This window comes from Stylophora pistillata, chromosome 14 (assembly GCF_964205215.1).
Source record: "Stylophora pistillata chromosome 14, jaStyPist1.2, whole genome shotgun sequence".
In the NCBI taxonomy this organism is placed as follows: Eukaryota; Metazoa; Cnidaria; class Anthozoa; order Scleractinia; family Pocilloporidae; genus Stylophora; species Stylophora pistillata.
This window is the reverse complement of record NC_142532.1, coordinates 2,138,272-2,151,266: the sequence shown is the minus strand read 5'-3', so window position 1 is coordinate 2,151,266 and position 12,995 is coordinate 2,138,272. Positions and strand designations below refer to the sequence as shown.

Sequence of the window (12,995 nt, the reverse complement as noted above, 5' to 3'; positions counted from 1 at the left end):
ACGTTGAGGAATTTAAAAGGGAAAAGGCAGAGCAAGAAAGAATCAGGAAAATGTCTTTAACACAAAGTACTTCTTTGGGGAAGAATTTAATATTTCTCATTTACAGTTCTATCGTTCTATTATTAACTGAAGTTCTATTTACTGAAGTTCGTTGATGGTAAAAGGACTGTATCGAGGTAAGTTTGTTAAATATGACTGATTACTAAAAGAACACAGAGATGACCCCCTCGACTGAAATGGGTTAGAGGAATAACTTGTACTGTTCCTTCACACTGCGAGCAAACTAAGCAAATTTTCCTCTAACTATAATATAAGCTACTCCATCCAATTCTAAAAGAATGCCGCCTAAAGCTTACTTCTGGCTCCTTATCTTCTATTAATTCCTTCAGAGTGTAGTAAAACCAAAACCAAATTTATCTCAACGACCAATCACAACGAGGTAAAATATCTCAAGGAGTTGATAAGATCTCAAGGTAAAAACCAGCAAACGCCCAAAAGCGCGGGAAAACACACGTGACCAAGTCGTGACTGTTTTCAGTGCTGCATCTGATTGGTTGAGATAGTAGCACGATTTTTTTGAACCAATCAGAATCCCGGTTATATTAGACACTCAATTGAACATTGCTCTTACTCTGACCTGTTAATTATTCTATCAAAGAGTTTACCTACATCTCTGCAACATCTTGTGGTACGTACTTTTTAAAGTTTCAATCAGAAATACATATAATAGCTGTACAGAAATTAACACGAACAATAATTGTTACATAAAGAGACTTAAACTAGCAGTATTACCGAGATGACTGTCAATCTGAGAATGAAACGGACTCTAACCTCTTTTGCTAAAATAAAAAATATTTAAACATTTGATAACAAGGGTATAAATGAATATGAACATGGTAAATGTTCCATTAAACACTAAGGAGTCGTTTTTCGGTAGTCTTCAACCCCCAATAGAGGTTTTGCACAGTAGCAATGTTGGATGGCAGGAACAATGAAAATATTTTGCATAAGAAAGACTTTTTTTCCCATGGGAAAATTAATATATTGTTCCTGCCATCCAACATGGCTGCTGTGCAAAACCTCTATAAGTTTTTTTTTTTCCCGTTGCTGTTATTATTTGTTTACGTGTCAACAAACAAGAATGTGGTACTCATAGTTTTGCAAATCAAACAAAGATAATTTCAGAAAACGAAACATATTGTACAAGATTTTCAGCTAAGACTTTAAAATATTAACGATACTTTCGAGAAACACACCCCGATCCCCCCAGACCTAGAGTTTATGGGGGCATCTCATTTGAACGATTCCTTTATTACGAGCTGTCTACAGAGCACCTTTTAATCAAATGTCGTAAATCCAAAACTTTGTACTCACAACGACCAATCAGAAAAAGGAAAATACCTTAAAGAGCCAATGAGAGCAAAACTAACTAAAGCGCGGAAAAACGCGGGCGACACTGTCATGATCGGGTTTAGCTTTGCATCTGATTGGTTGAGAGAGTGAAGCGAGTTTTCAGGACCGCTCAAAAATGCGAAGAAAAGCAAAAACAAAGAAATCCCGGATTACTTTCGACAATCGATTCAAATTCATTCTGTTGGCGTGTGTTTAGTGTTACTTTAAAAAAAGGCATTAAAAGTACACTACTGCTAAGTTAATACTGTTAGAATTACATATGATAATTTATGCTGTTCATGAATTATCTATGACACGTGATCTACCGTTTATGTATTAGTTCTGTTCGGTTCTATCCCTGTTTTGGTTCATGTTCGTTTATTTCGCACTTTGTAACTTACTTCAGAATAAATCTAGTCTTTTAACAAATACCCCCAATTTTCCTCCTGGTAAATCAATTGCTTCCTCATGCCCACAATAAAAAAATTTCAAGGGTTTACGAACGGCAAGCAACAGAGTTTTGGTAAATAACATTTGAATAAAACACATTGATTACAACCAAAGGCTTGCTAGCTATGTTACAAAGCAGCGGAGGACGCCACCAGTATCGTGCACGTCACCCAAAACCCCAGAAGAAGCAGCTTTTTAATTGCTGGTAACAATGCAATAGAACAAATTTTAGAAACAGATGTGGCAAACCAGCAGTTAGCCCGCTATACCTCTACTATAAGACTATTTTAAAGATAGATAACTGATACCTACAAGGAGCGCAGCAAGAAAACAAATTTCTGCCTTAGCGCCTATCGCCACAAATTATTTTTGGTTCTGCACCTCGTTAGTCAAGGCATTAGCAGACCTTCTCAAGGACTGCAGTGGAGTTGAAACAAAAAAAAAGTTCATTGTTCCATTAACAATGTTTACATGCCTTGCGCCTCGCACCATCCATCTCACACGCCAATTTGTTTCCTTCCTCCAGTCTGTGATTTGATCCTCCAATCACAGCTCCGCAATCAGGGCACGTGGTTCTGTGTATGGGGCCACCGCACTCACCGACAACATAGGCATGGCCATTGGGACATTTGAACCAATGACCTGTTTTGAAGTTCATGGCTGTTACGATCTGAGTTTTTTCTTCAGGGGTCAACGGCGAGAGAGCAGGGTAGGCCCGCCTGAAATAGAAAAGAAAACTACATCATCCACTTGTAAAGTGCAACTGCATGTCTCAAGAGAAATTGAAAACAACACTTGCAGACAAATTCTAAGCCGAAACAAACTCAACGCGTGTCCTAGGAAGCGCAAAGGTCCAAAAATCACGACAAACTTTACAGATATATTTGCGCATCTGAAAATCAACAGAAGAACCCGTGAGGTGGCAGCCAAGTAAAGCATAAAGGTTGCTGGGTGAAACAGTCTCAGTGAAAGTTACCCGCATGTTTTATCATTTACTCCAGGTGTAAGTAGGCCGATTAATCAAGGTTCGAACATATGACCTTGACGCTTGGAAAGGTGAGAGTTTGAATTTGAGCTTGTTTTAAAACCATTTATACTCGTCTAGGTAGCTCGCGATCTCAGTTTCAAAGCCAGAAGAGCATGGAGGAGGATAAACTCTCCACTATCAATTCCGCTGCTCGTATTTACTTCTCCATCAAAAACACGCAAAACTGCCGGGTACGCCGTCTGACCAACCAGCCCGACCCTTGCAGTCACCCAATGTGATTTGATCCTCCAATCACAGCTCCGCAATCAGGGCACGTGGTTCTGTGCACTACGCACATACGACGCACTTACACACAAAAGAAAAAAGGTTAAGTCACCTGATAGCACCCAACTTTCCCAGGAGCATATCAAGTCTCTCTTCCTTCACAACTCTACCGCTGGACAATTCATCTTGTATCGACGTCATAGTTTCGCGGTAATTCCTCTTAAGATTCATACTCAGGCTCGTGGTATTGTGCCTCAACAAACACAACTCAAGTTGGAGGTTTTGTCGACTGAATTCAACTCTGATATCACGCAGTTCCCTCTCTGTGACTCCTTTAGACATGAAGCGATTCTTCAAATATTCCAATTCATTCTGCACAGCTTCATGAAAACAAAAATAAGAAATTCACAAAAAAGACTCCAAATGATTAAAATGTAACCTACTCGAAAATCTATAAATTCTCTAGTTAATTGGTGGTGAGAATACATCTTCTGATCTCTACGGGTTTTTTCCAAGGCACTTATGACTGCCATGTCGACTTTCGGGAATATTCAAGAAAACGCCCTCTCATGAAGTCCAATCTTCCAAGTGAGTTGGTCCACAAACGGACTGCGATTGGAGTTCCTACGTGCTGATTGGCCGAGAGCTACTTTCAATGGAAGTACTGACAATAGAAAGTCAAATCCTAGGGATCTTTGTCAATGTCTGAGCTACTGCGCAACTGGTTCATTAAAACTTAGTGATAACTTCTACCGTAATGATATTAGCCACAAGACTCAACTGACGTATACATAGGTTGTTAAAAAAGTTTCATAATTTCATACTTACCTGTCAAAAAGATGTCAGCGCTCAGGTTTCGCAGTGCATGGCGGGGAAGACACTGATCTAACTTGTGTCTCATGACACAAAACTTCTCCATAAACATCAGCTGATTTTCTGTTATTGCCGCCACTGTTCCTCTGGTGATTTTGTCCACACTGCGCTCCAGTTTCCTCCACTCCTGCATCTCGAGGTCACCGTAAAAACTCGTTTTTAGGTCTGTGAGACGTTCTTGTAATTTCTGCTTGGTGTGTGTCATCTCGTTCGGATGACCGTGCGTACTTATCTTCACTTTCTCTATGTCGTATAGCTGCTGTTTAATAACGTTGCTATATCGCAGGCTCGTACGGATGGGGGTAAGACAACGAGGACAGGACTTGAGTTTAATTGCGCGATTTTCATTGTCATCCATGTACCTGCAGAGAGGAGTGTGATATTGAATATGGCAAATCCTAAAATTTGTCTTTTTTTAAGTTAACGTGAAAATGTTTTTAGGCCTAACACCAAATTTGTTTTCTCCACCTCTTTTCTTGAGCTCACGGACAAAATTACTTTGTACCAGCGGTATGTTCTCATGTGACACTACGTATTTCGTAGACACGTTGTGGACTGTCTACCAAGTGTACTTAACACCACAGTCGACCAAATTAAACCGCTGACACGACCATTTTACGTAATGCATCCAGTACCTTTTCATAATTGTGTATCCCCTATTCCTTTCAGACCCTAATGGATTTCTTCCATTTCTGAGTAATTAACACAAACCTCTGTCTCTTTTTGTTGTAGTTCAAAGACTGAAAAAGAAAATGAACTCAACTTACTTGTCAAGTCCAGTTACTTCAAATATGTGTCCACAGTCTGATAGTTTGATGAAACTTGCATCGCCTTGGTCTTCGTCACCAAAGAAAATATCTGTAATGCGAGAGCCGTCATTAGTGTCACATAAGGCACAGATACACTGCTCTCCACATAAACCACGGCAGATATGGCGGCGTCTTCCACATTTTATGATTTTGTTGCAGGGTACGTTACACCTTGGCCTGTTGCACAACTCTCCGCACAGTTTATAGCACTTGTGATGTGGACATTCCCACGTGCATTCTTCACTACACGGCACGCACAGCTGACCACACTCTCTTGCGCAGTAGTTGTGCACGCAATGGTTTTCACATGGCCTTGAACAAGGCGGACACGCTGCGATGCAAGATTCTTTACACTCGTGCAAACACACTAACAGACGATCACATCTTTTGTTGCACCGCTTGTGAATTCGTCCCATTCGACATTCTCCACACGTTCCAGAACACTGGTGACCGCATTCCAATATGGATGAGCAACGGAATGGGCATTCGTCTGGCTTAGCAGAACACGCAACTGTCACATCATGTCCGCACGGCCAATCCCGTCTCTTTACGCGTTTTTCGCACTTTTTCGTACATTGTTCTCCACATAAGTTTTGACACTGATGAGCGCACTTTGGAAGATAATTTTCACACTTTTCCCTGCATTTCACCTTTTTCACATCTTGGCCGCACTTCATGGTACTAATGTGCCCACAAAGTGGTAGCATTTTCCGCACCGGAACCGGACATTTCGTTTCACACGCTTCGAAACAAAGGTTGGAGCACTTGTGAGAGCAACCTTTGATGGTTTTACGGCATGGTTCTCCACATTTGTACTTCTCATGTTCGACATCGTCAGGATGACAGAGCTGTTTACATGTATGACCGCACTCCAACCGCACTTTGCATTCACGCTGGCACCCTCCGTTAGGAACGTTTTTCTTAAAATCGCTGGCTAATTTGACGCGGACTTCTGCGTGGTGAATCTGGCAAACCAGTTGCAAGCTGCTGCCAATTCTGCGACTTCCTCCGAGATCTGTTACAATCTTCCGCCAAATGTCACTGTGTTTAAAGAGAAGATCAAAGTTTCCGATGCAGTAGAAACCTTTTTTAGCTCGAGAGAGCGCTACGCATGCGCGGTTAACAATTTTCAGAAATCCGATTTTCTCATCTTTGTTACTGCGCACAAGTGACAGAAGGATAATGTCGTTTTCTTCACCTTGAAAGTTGTCAACTGTCGTCACGCGAACACCTCTGACGGAGTGATCGTTTTCAGCCTTAAGAGATTGTCTAATGGCAAACATTTGTCCCATGTAGGTTGTCAGCAGGGTAATTTGATCGGCTTTGTATCCTTGCTGTAGTAAATATCGACATAGCGCGACTAAAAACTTGGCTTCGTGTTCATTCACATGGCTGTGCGACTGATTGCACGACTCTTCCATGTAATTGTGGTTGATGAAGAACATATTCTTCTTGATTCCTTTGACATCTTCATATTCCTCCACAGACTCGTGATTCTCAAGATCGTCATAAATATGTTTCATCAAGGCGGCGATTTCAGGTCTCATACGATGCTGTACGTTAAGCATCTCACACTGAACTCCAATATTCACCATTCGCTCAAACAGGGACACATCCAGCTTGTACCTCTTGGCTAGATCATGAACTGCGGGGGTGGGTCTCAGTTGCTGATGATCACCGATTAAAATCAAATGCTGACAGCCCGGCGTCAATGAAGTAATAATGTGAGCTTCGAGTACTTCAGCGGCTTCCTCAACGATAACAATTTTGGGGCGAATCCGCTGAAGAATATGGCGCCTCTTGCCGGCGCAGGTGGTTGTCATGCCGATGACACGTGCATTTTTTAGAACGACCAAGTCCTCCTCGTCCCGCAACTCATTCAAGCGAGCCTGGAATTTTTCGAATTCGGGTTGTTTGTCCTGTATTTGTTGCAGATACTTTTTCTCAACTCTCTGGAGCCATAACCTGTATAGCTTCCATCGCTGTTGTTGCGGCAAACCTTGTGAGAGGAATATGCGCTTCTCTTCGTCCTCAGACATAACTTCCACCGCCTGGAGGTTTCTTTGTAGTTGTGAGGGCCTTTTAGAGTCGTTGGTTTCGCATATCAGCACATCTGAAGGCTTGCTCGCCAAGCGTAAATCACCTTCCTCTTCAGGATCGTCTTCATCGGCGAAGGTACGAAACGACACTTGCAGTTGAAAATCTTCGTTATTAAGATCATAATCATCTCTGTCCCTGAGGTCCTTCGCAGCCATCTGTTTTTCTACACCAAGCCATTGGCAGAAGAAATCGTTCGCGTTCCGTTTATCATGTGTGTAAAATTCTTTCTCAAACCACCGGACGTGGCGCTCTAGCATGAAATCTTTAAGAAGATTAAAGGACAGGATTCCCCTTCTTGCAAGCCTCATCACAAGTATGGACAGGTCTAGAGTTCCATCTTCCTTCAGCTTTCTAATTTTCTTGTTCGTCTTTGTTCTTGCTCTGGTAATCCTCCCAGGAATTTCTTTGTTTTCACGAGCTTGTTCGCGAACGAAGTGGAGCATGTTGGGCTCGAGCTTTTCACTTTTAGACCGCCCACCGACACGAACAATCCCTGTGAGGAAGAAAAATATTTGGAAATTTCATTTCGCTTTAGGGGCCAGTCAATACTTTTTACTTGGTGGGGGGAGGACGGAGGTAGGGGGTGAAAATTTTGGGGGATCACATAGTTTTCAGGGGGAACGGCGGGGGGAACAGAGGGGGGTCAGTCAACGCCAACAGAGTATAAAGGAGGAACTACAGAGAATTGACTGCCAATGAACTACGCATAAAAGTCTTAAATAAATCTCAGATAAATATAATACCTCGAGTTACAATGAATCAAAACATGAGCTGTGTGCTGACATCTACGTATATACTGAAAATAAAACCTGCTGCGTGTTTATCAAAGAGTATATCTAAAAATTAACCTATTTATAAAGGAGTGTTTAAATCTTTCAGTGTTAATATTGGGTCTTGACTTTATCTTCCGGCGAAGACTGTAACCGGTTTCTTTAAGTTTTGGTATTAAAAAAATGCAATGGATTAGTTTCTTTTTTGGTTCTTCATTAAAAGTTTCTTATTATCCTTTCTTAACACATCTCGAACTTTCAGTCTCATCGAAGTATAATTTCTTTACAAATAAGAATATCACAGAGCCTTTGAGGCAGAGGGTAAGGATTAGGAAAATCTTACCTTGCATAGGCAGAAGTCCTTCCAGAAACTGATCCAGGGCATGATTCGTGTAAGAAACCATTAAGATTGGTGTCCGCTCATCCTCCTCATCCCAGAGCGAGGCTGTCTCCAAAAGAACACGCGCGATTTTCAAACCCACGAACGTCTTCCCAGTCCCTGGCGGTCCTTGAATCACAGCAAACTTTTTTGTCAGCGCCAGTTGAAATGCTCGCAGCTGTGAATCGTTGAAACCCAAGCTGTCTCGGTAGTAGTACAAATCGAGAGCATTCACAAGATCTTGGCTATCTGTGGACATGTTTTCCTCGTCACTGTAAACCAAATTTTCTCTCTCCGAGGTCAGACGGTGGCATGCAAATGCAGAATTTCTGTCTCCCATACTGTAATCTTCAACAAACTGGTGCCATTCACTGCTACCATCCATTTCATCTTGTACTATACCACTCATATTGTAGTCGAAGTTAGTTTGATACTTGTGAGCTGGAGGACTGATGACTTTCTCACCCTTCACAATGTGCTCTTCGAAGGGTAGGTCTCCGGGTCTTATCTCCTTCAAGCCTTCTAACACGTATCTGTACGCTTCGAAGAAGGCTTTGGATTCGACCATGTCAAATTTCGTCTTGGAATCGATGAATCCATTCAATGTTTCGAGATCCACGTCTTCAAACCGCACATCAAGCTCGCCCAGGCAAAGTTCTTTGGGATCTCGGCTCTCGACTGTCGCGAATAGAGGCGTGTAAAAGTCGTCCATTGCTAGACACAATAGGGAACCATTCTTGAAACGCTTGCTTCTCTCCCAGGGAACTTTCCTCACACTGTGGTGAGATGCGTCAAACCGGATCCTGTAAACCATTCCCTTCGCGTGACATACGGGGTACAACACAGTGACGTCACGGTAGAAGTACACGTCCTTGGCGCGTTCTTTGTCCCTAGTACTGCTAGTTTCTCGGCCGCTGCTGTCCCTGCGAAGCTCCATGATAGCTTCCCGTAGCGGTATGATGAAGTCTTCTCGAACAAGCCGAAACTGAACATCTAAGTAATGTTCCAGATCTGTGTAGCCACGCTGGTCGACAACATTGACGCGAAGAAAGGGATTATATGTCATGCTAAGATCTGCAGCCTTTGGGAAAACGCCAAGTTCTCGAAAATTGTGCGGGGGCTCGACTTCTAAATGGTCTTCCTCATCCCAGATAGACATCACTTCTTGATTAATGACTTCTTGCCGCAATTCCTTGACTTGGGAAACTTTTTTTTCCAGCGCACTTGCGTCGTGTAAACGCTTCTTTGCTTTTAATTGCAACACGGTGTTTTCGAGTTCAAACACTGGAACTTCGTGAGCTACTTCATGTCCAAACCTCTGCAGGAAATAGAGAAAGACTTCCGTCAAACTGGAGATCAATTCAGATGATTGGAACTTGTCAAATTCCGATCCTGTATAAGACAGCATTCGGCTGATAAAACCAGACAGTCGTGAACGCATGAAGTTGGTTTCTATCACCAGTCGTAACAACTGTTCAACATGACTTTCGAGTGTACCACGGGAACAACAAAGCTGGTGAAGTACGAAGATCGTAAGCTTCATAACGCCTGGATTTATTTCTGTCTTGGAACTTAGCAACGCTTGGAATCTTTCAGATCTAAAGTCTAATTCCAATATCCTATTTTCATCTGTATCTGCTTTCCATATTTCCTCCAAGGCCTTGTATCCCAAGGGTACCGCCTCCTCCGCACTCTCCCCTCCCCTCATATCAGTTAAGCGTCGTCGTTTGGGCGAAAAACTTCGTGAATCGTGTGACCATTTATCGCTTTCACTCCTTCGCCTTCTTTCTTCAAAACCGTACCCTCGGTTTGTTCCACCAGAACTAGAAGCTTCACTGTATCTTCTCTTGCGATTTCGCCGCATATTAGGAGTTTCTAGTAATGTGAACCTTTTTTTATCGTGAGCAATGTCCTGCTACTCTGTTGACCGACGGGATATAGAAGTCGCTGTTGACATAATGATTTCAATGTAAAATACTGGCATTACCATGCTAGCAATGGTCGAAACTAATCGTTAAAGGAATGCAGAAAAACTTAAAATGACAAATTGTTTATTTTAAAAGAAAACGTTACGACATTTGCCACAACACATGTTGACCTCTGATTATTGAAAAAAAAAAAAAAAGAATCATAAAAACAAAAACACGATTGCTCTCGCTTTTCGTTTACCCGCAGGAAGCTGCCCTTTTTAAAATGCTTCATATCATCAATAACTTTGAGGAAAAAATACTCACCCAGAGACATTCTGATCCCTAAACATAAAATCGGTTGTCAAAAATATTTAGGTATTGCAGCGAAGAAAATATGAATAAATTTAAGAAACTCTCGCTGCTGATAACAACCTAAACGAACCAAAATCCCTCGTCGTAGATTTTTGAGGCTACATCACAGCTAAGCAACAAACCAGTTTTTCGTTAACAGGCTCAAATGCTTTTATTCAAATCCACACAGCCGATGTGAAAGATAACAAACGTAAAACATCAGCACTCGATCATTTCATTTTCGCATAATTCGTGTACATATCTTTATTTCCAAACATGTAAGCATTAATTATTATCCAAATGTGCTTCATAGGGTACAAATAACGCGCGAGACGATACTTGTACTCCAGAAATATCCGCAAAATTCACCCGCAATGAAATGACAATTTGGCGTGTTGGATAATAAATCTCGTTGTTTGTAATTTGACTCGCCTTACGGGCTCGTCAAAATACGGCACAACTCATAAAAATACTCAGCGATACTACACAACAAAACGTCTAATAAGATATATATATATATATATATTTGTCACAAACACATGATCAGGCCTTTTCCCCTTGGTTTATATGTTTGGACTCCAGCTCTAAACAATGCCAAAAAAGTTTCCTGCAGAGGAAAACCGACAATTTTATTCAACTCCATGATGTAATCTCAAGGCTTGTCTGCGCCGAATTGTAACCGTTCTGCATAAGTTGTATTTTTACATCACAACGTAATCAATTCTACGCATAAATAAATACCATCTCTACGTACCTTGATCTCACTAAGTGCTGTTGAAAAGAACTTTCTCAGCAAAAGACTGGGAAAATAAAACACATCACCTGTTGTTCACATTTCGTGGAAGCTTCTTCGAGGGAGCAAACCAATTCCGAGAAAAAGCATCCTCCTCGTGATTGGTTGAATGTTCGGATTTGATCACGCAAACGAATCGAATTTCAGTGGCATGATCCAGGAGTCAAATAAACAGAGGATTGTGTGAGGAACGAAGGTAGTTTGTTCGTAAGTAGTTTCTTGAACGCAAAATGTCGAAAGAAACATTTATATACAATAAAAAAAAAGAAAAAAAAAAGCGATCGATCAATTGCGAAAGGATCTGGCGAAACTCTTTCACTACCCTCAGAAGCAACAGGTTTGTTATTTTTTTCAAATAATACTAACCTATTCTGCTAATATGCATAGTTAAATTCAGTTTTTTCTTTTCCTTGTGGGGGATTCTTTTGAGCAGGTATTGATGGCTAACATCGGACAGCATCTAAAATCAGACACTAGTGTATAAAATCAGACACTAGCATCTAAAATCAGACACTAGTGTCTAATATCGGACTCTAGTGTCTAAATGAATAAAGGCAGATGGTTTCGAAAGAATAAAGGCTGACAGTTTCGAAGGAAACTGTTTGGGGCTGCGTCGGTGGGAGTAACGAAACAATTTGGATATATCAACAAAGTTGAAATGGTAAATTGGCCACCGTAACGGTTACAAAAGCTGACGTTTCGAGCGTGAGCCCTTCGTCGGAGCGAATAGAGGAATTGTGGGTTGTGTGTGCTTTTAAAGGCAGAAAATGGAGCTACGTTATTGGTGGGAACATGGCAACGAGAAAAACAAGAATAAATTAGTGGAATGAAAAGCGTTCGTTGATCCCTGTGGGATTTAGAATGCCGGTTTGAAAGATGAGCTTTTGTGCAAGATTTTTACGGCTTTCCGTGCTACCTAAGTGTAAGGAAAGACCGCAGATTGCCATATGTTGCTTAGAATGATAAGGTAAATTAAAATGTCTAGCGACTGGTTTCGATGTGTCCTTGTCATTCCTTTCCACATCTCGAAGGTGTTCTCGGAATCGGTCACCTAGTCTTCTCTGATTTCCACCACAAATCAGAGTCAATGTGCCAGTTTTTCGATAAACGTGGTTACCCTGTTTCTATCGTTCAAGCGGGTTACCACCGCGCCCAACTTATTGATCGACATTCAGCACTACAAACGTCGAATAAGGAAGATTCCGACCGCATTCCATTCACTCTCACGTTTCACCCTCACAACCACTCAGTTAAATCCATCATTCTTAAAAACTTTAAATTACTTCAAAACGATCCAGAGACAAGCACTATCTCTTCGCAGCCTCCGCTCATTTCATTCAAACGCGACAAAAACATAGGCAATTTTTTGGTCAGAAGTTCTTTTCAGACTAATGACCAACCAGGCACTTAAATGCGCTCGTGCACGATGCAAAACGTGTCCTTTCATTCACAACACTGATAAAATATCGGGACCTAAACGATCCATTAAGATCACCGATCACTTCACGTGCACCTCCGCCAATGTAATCTATTGCATAACTTGCACTTATTGCAAAAAGATATACATCGGCGAAACAGGCAGAAGACTGGGTGACCGATTCCGAGAACATCTTCGAGACGTGGAAAGAAATGACAAGGACACATCGAAACTAGTCGCTAGACATTTTAATTTACCTAATCATTGTAAGCAACATATGGCAATCTGCGGTCTTTCCTTACACTTAGGTAGCACGGAAAGCCGTAAAAATCTTGAACAAAAGCTCATCTTTCAAACCGGCAGTCTAAATCCCACAGGGATCAACGAACGCTTTTCATTCCACTAGTTTATTCTTGTTTTTCTCGTTGCCATGTTCCCACCAATAACGTAGCTCCATTCTCTGCCTTTAAAAGCACACACAACCCACAATTCCTCTCTT

At 41.6% G+C, this 12,995-nt stretch overlaps 1 protein-coding gene across 2 annotated transcripts; it reads right to left on the bottom strand.

The window, feature by feature from the left end:
• Positions 1 to 67: 67 nt before the first annotated feature.
• On the bottom strand, positions 68 to 11,393 carry LOC111335833 (NFX1-type zinc finger-containing protein 1). Of its 2 annotated transcripts, XM_022941832.2 has the most exons (6): positions 11,041 to 11,393; positions 7,990 to 9,972; positions 4,735 to 7,369; positions 3,923 to 4,329; positions 3,207 to 3,474; positions 68 to 2,561 (listed from the first exon to the last, which is right to left on the bottom strand). In XM_022941832.2, the coding sequence occupies exons 2-6, from the start codon at positions 9,887 to 9,889 to the stop codon at positions 2,300 to 2,302; spliced, it is 5,472 nt and encodes a 1,823-aa protein (XP_022797567.2). In that variant the 5' UTR covers positions 9,890 to 9,972; positions 11,041 to 11,393; the 3' UTR covers positions 68 to 2,299. The 2 variants fall into 2 exon arrangements, with proteins under 2 accessions (XP_022797567.2, XP_022797566.2); XM_022941831.2 differs by lacking the exon at positions 11,041 to 11,393 and having other exon boundaries at positions 7,990 to 11,015.
• Positions 11,394 to 12,995: the final 1,602 nt, after the last annotated feature.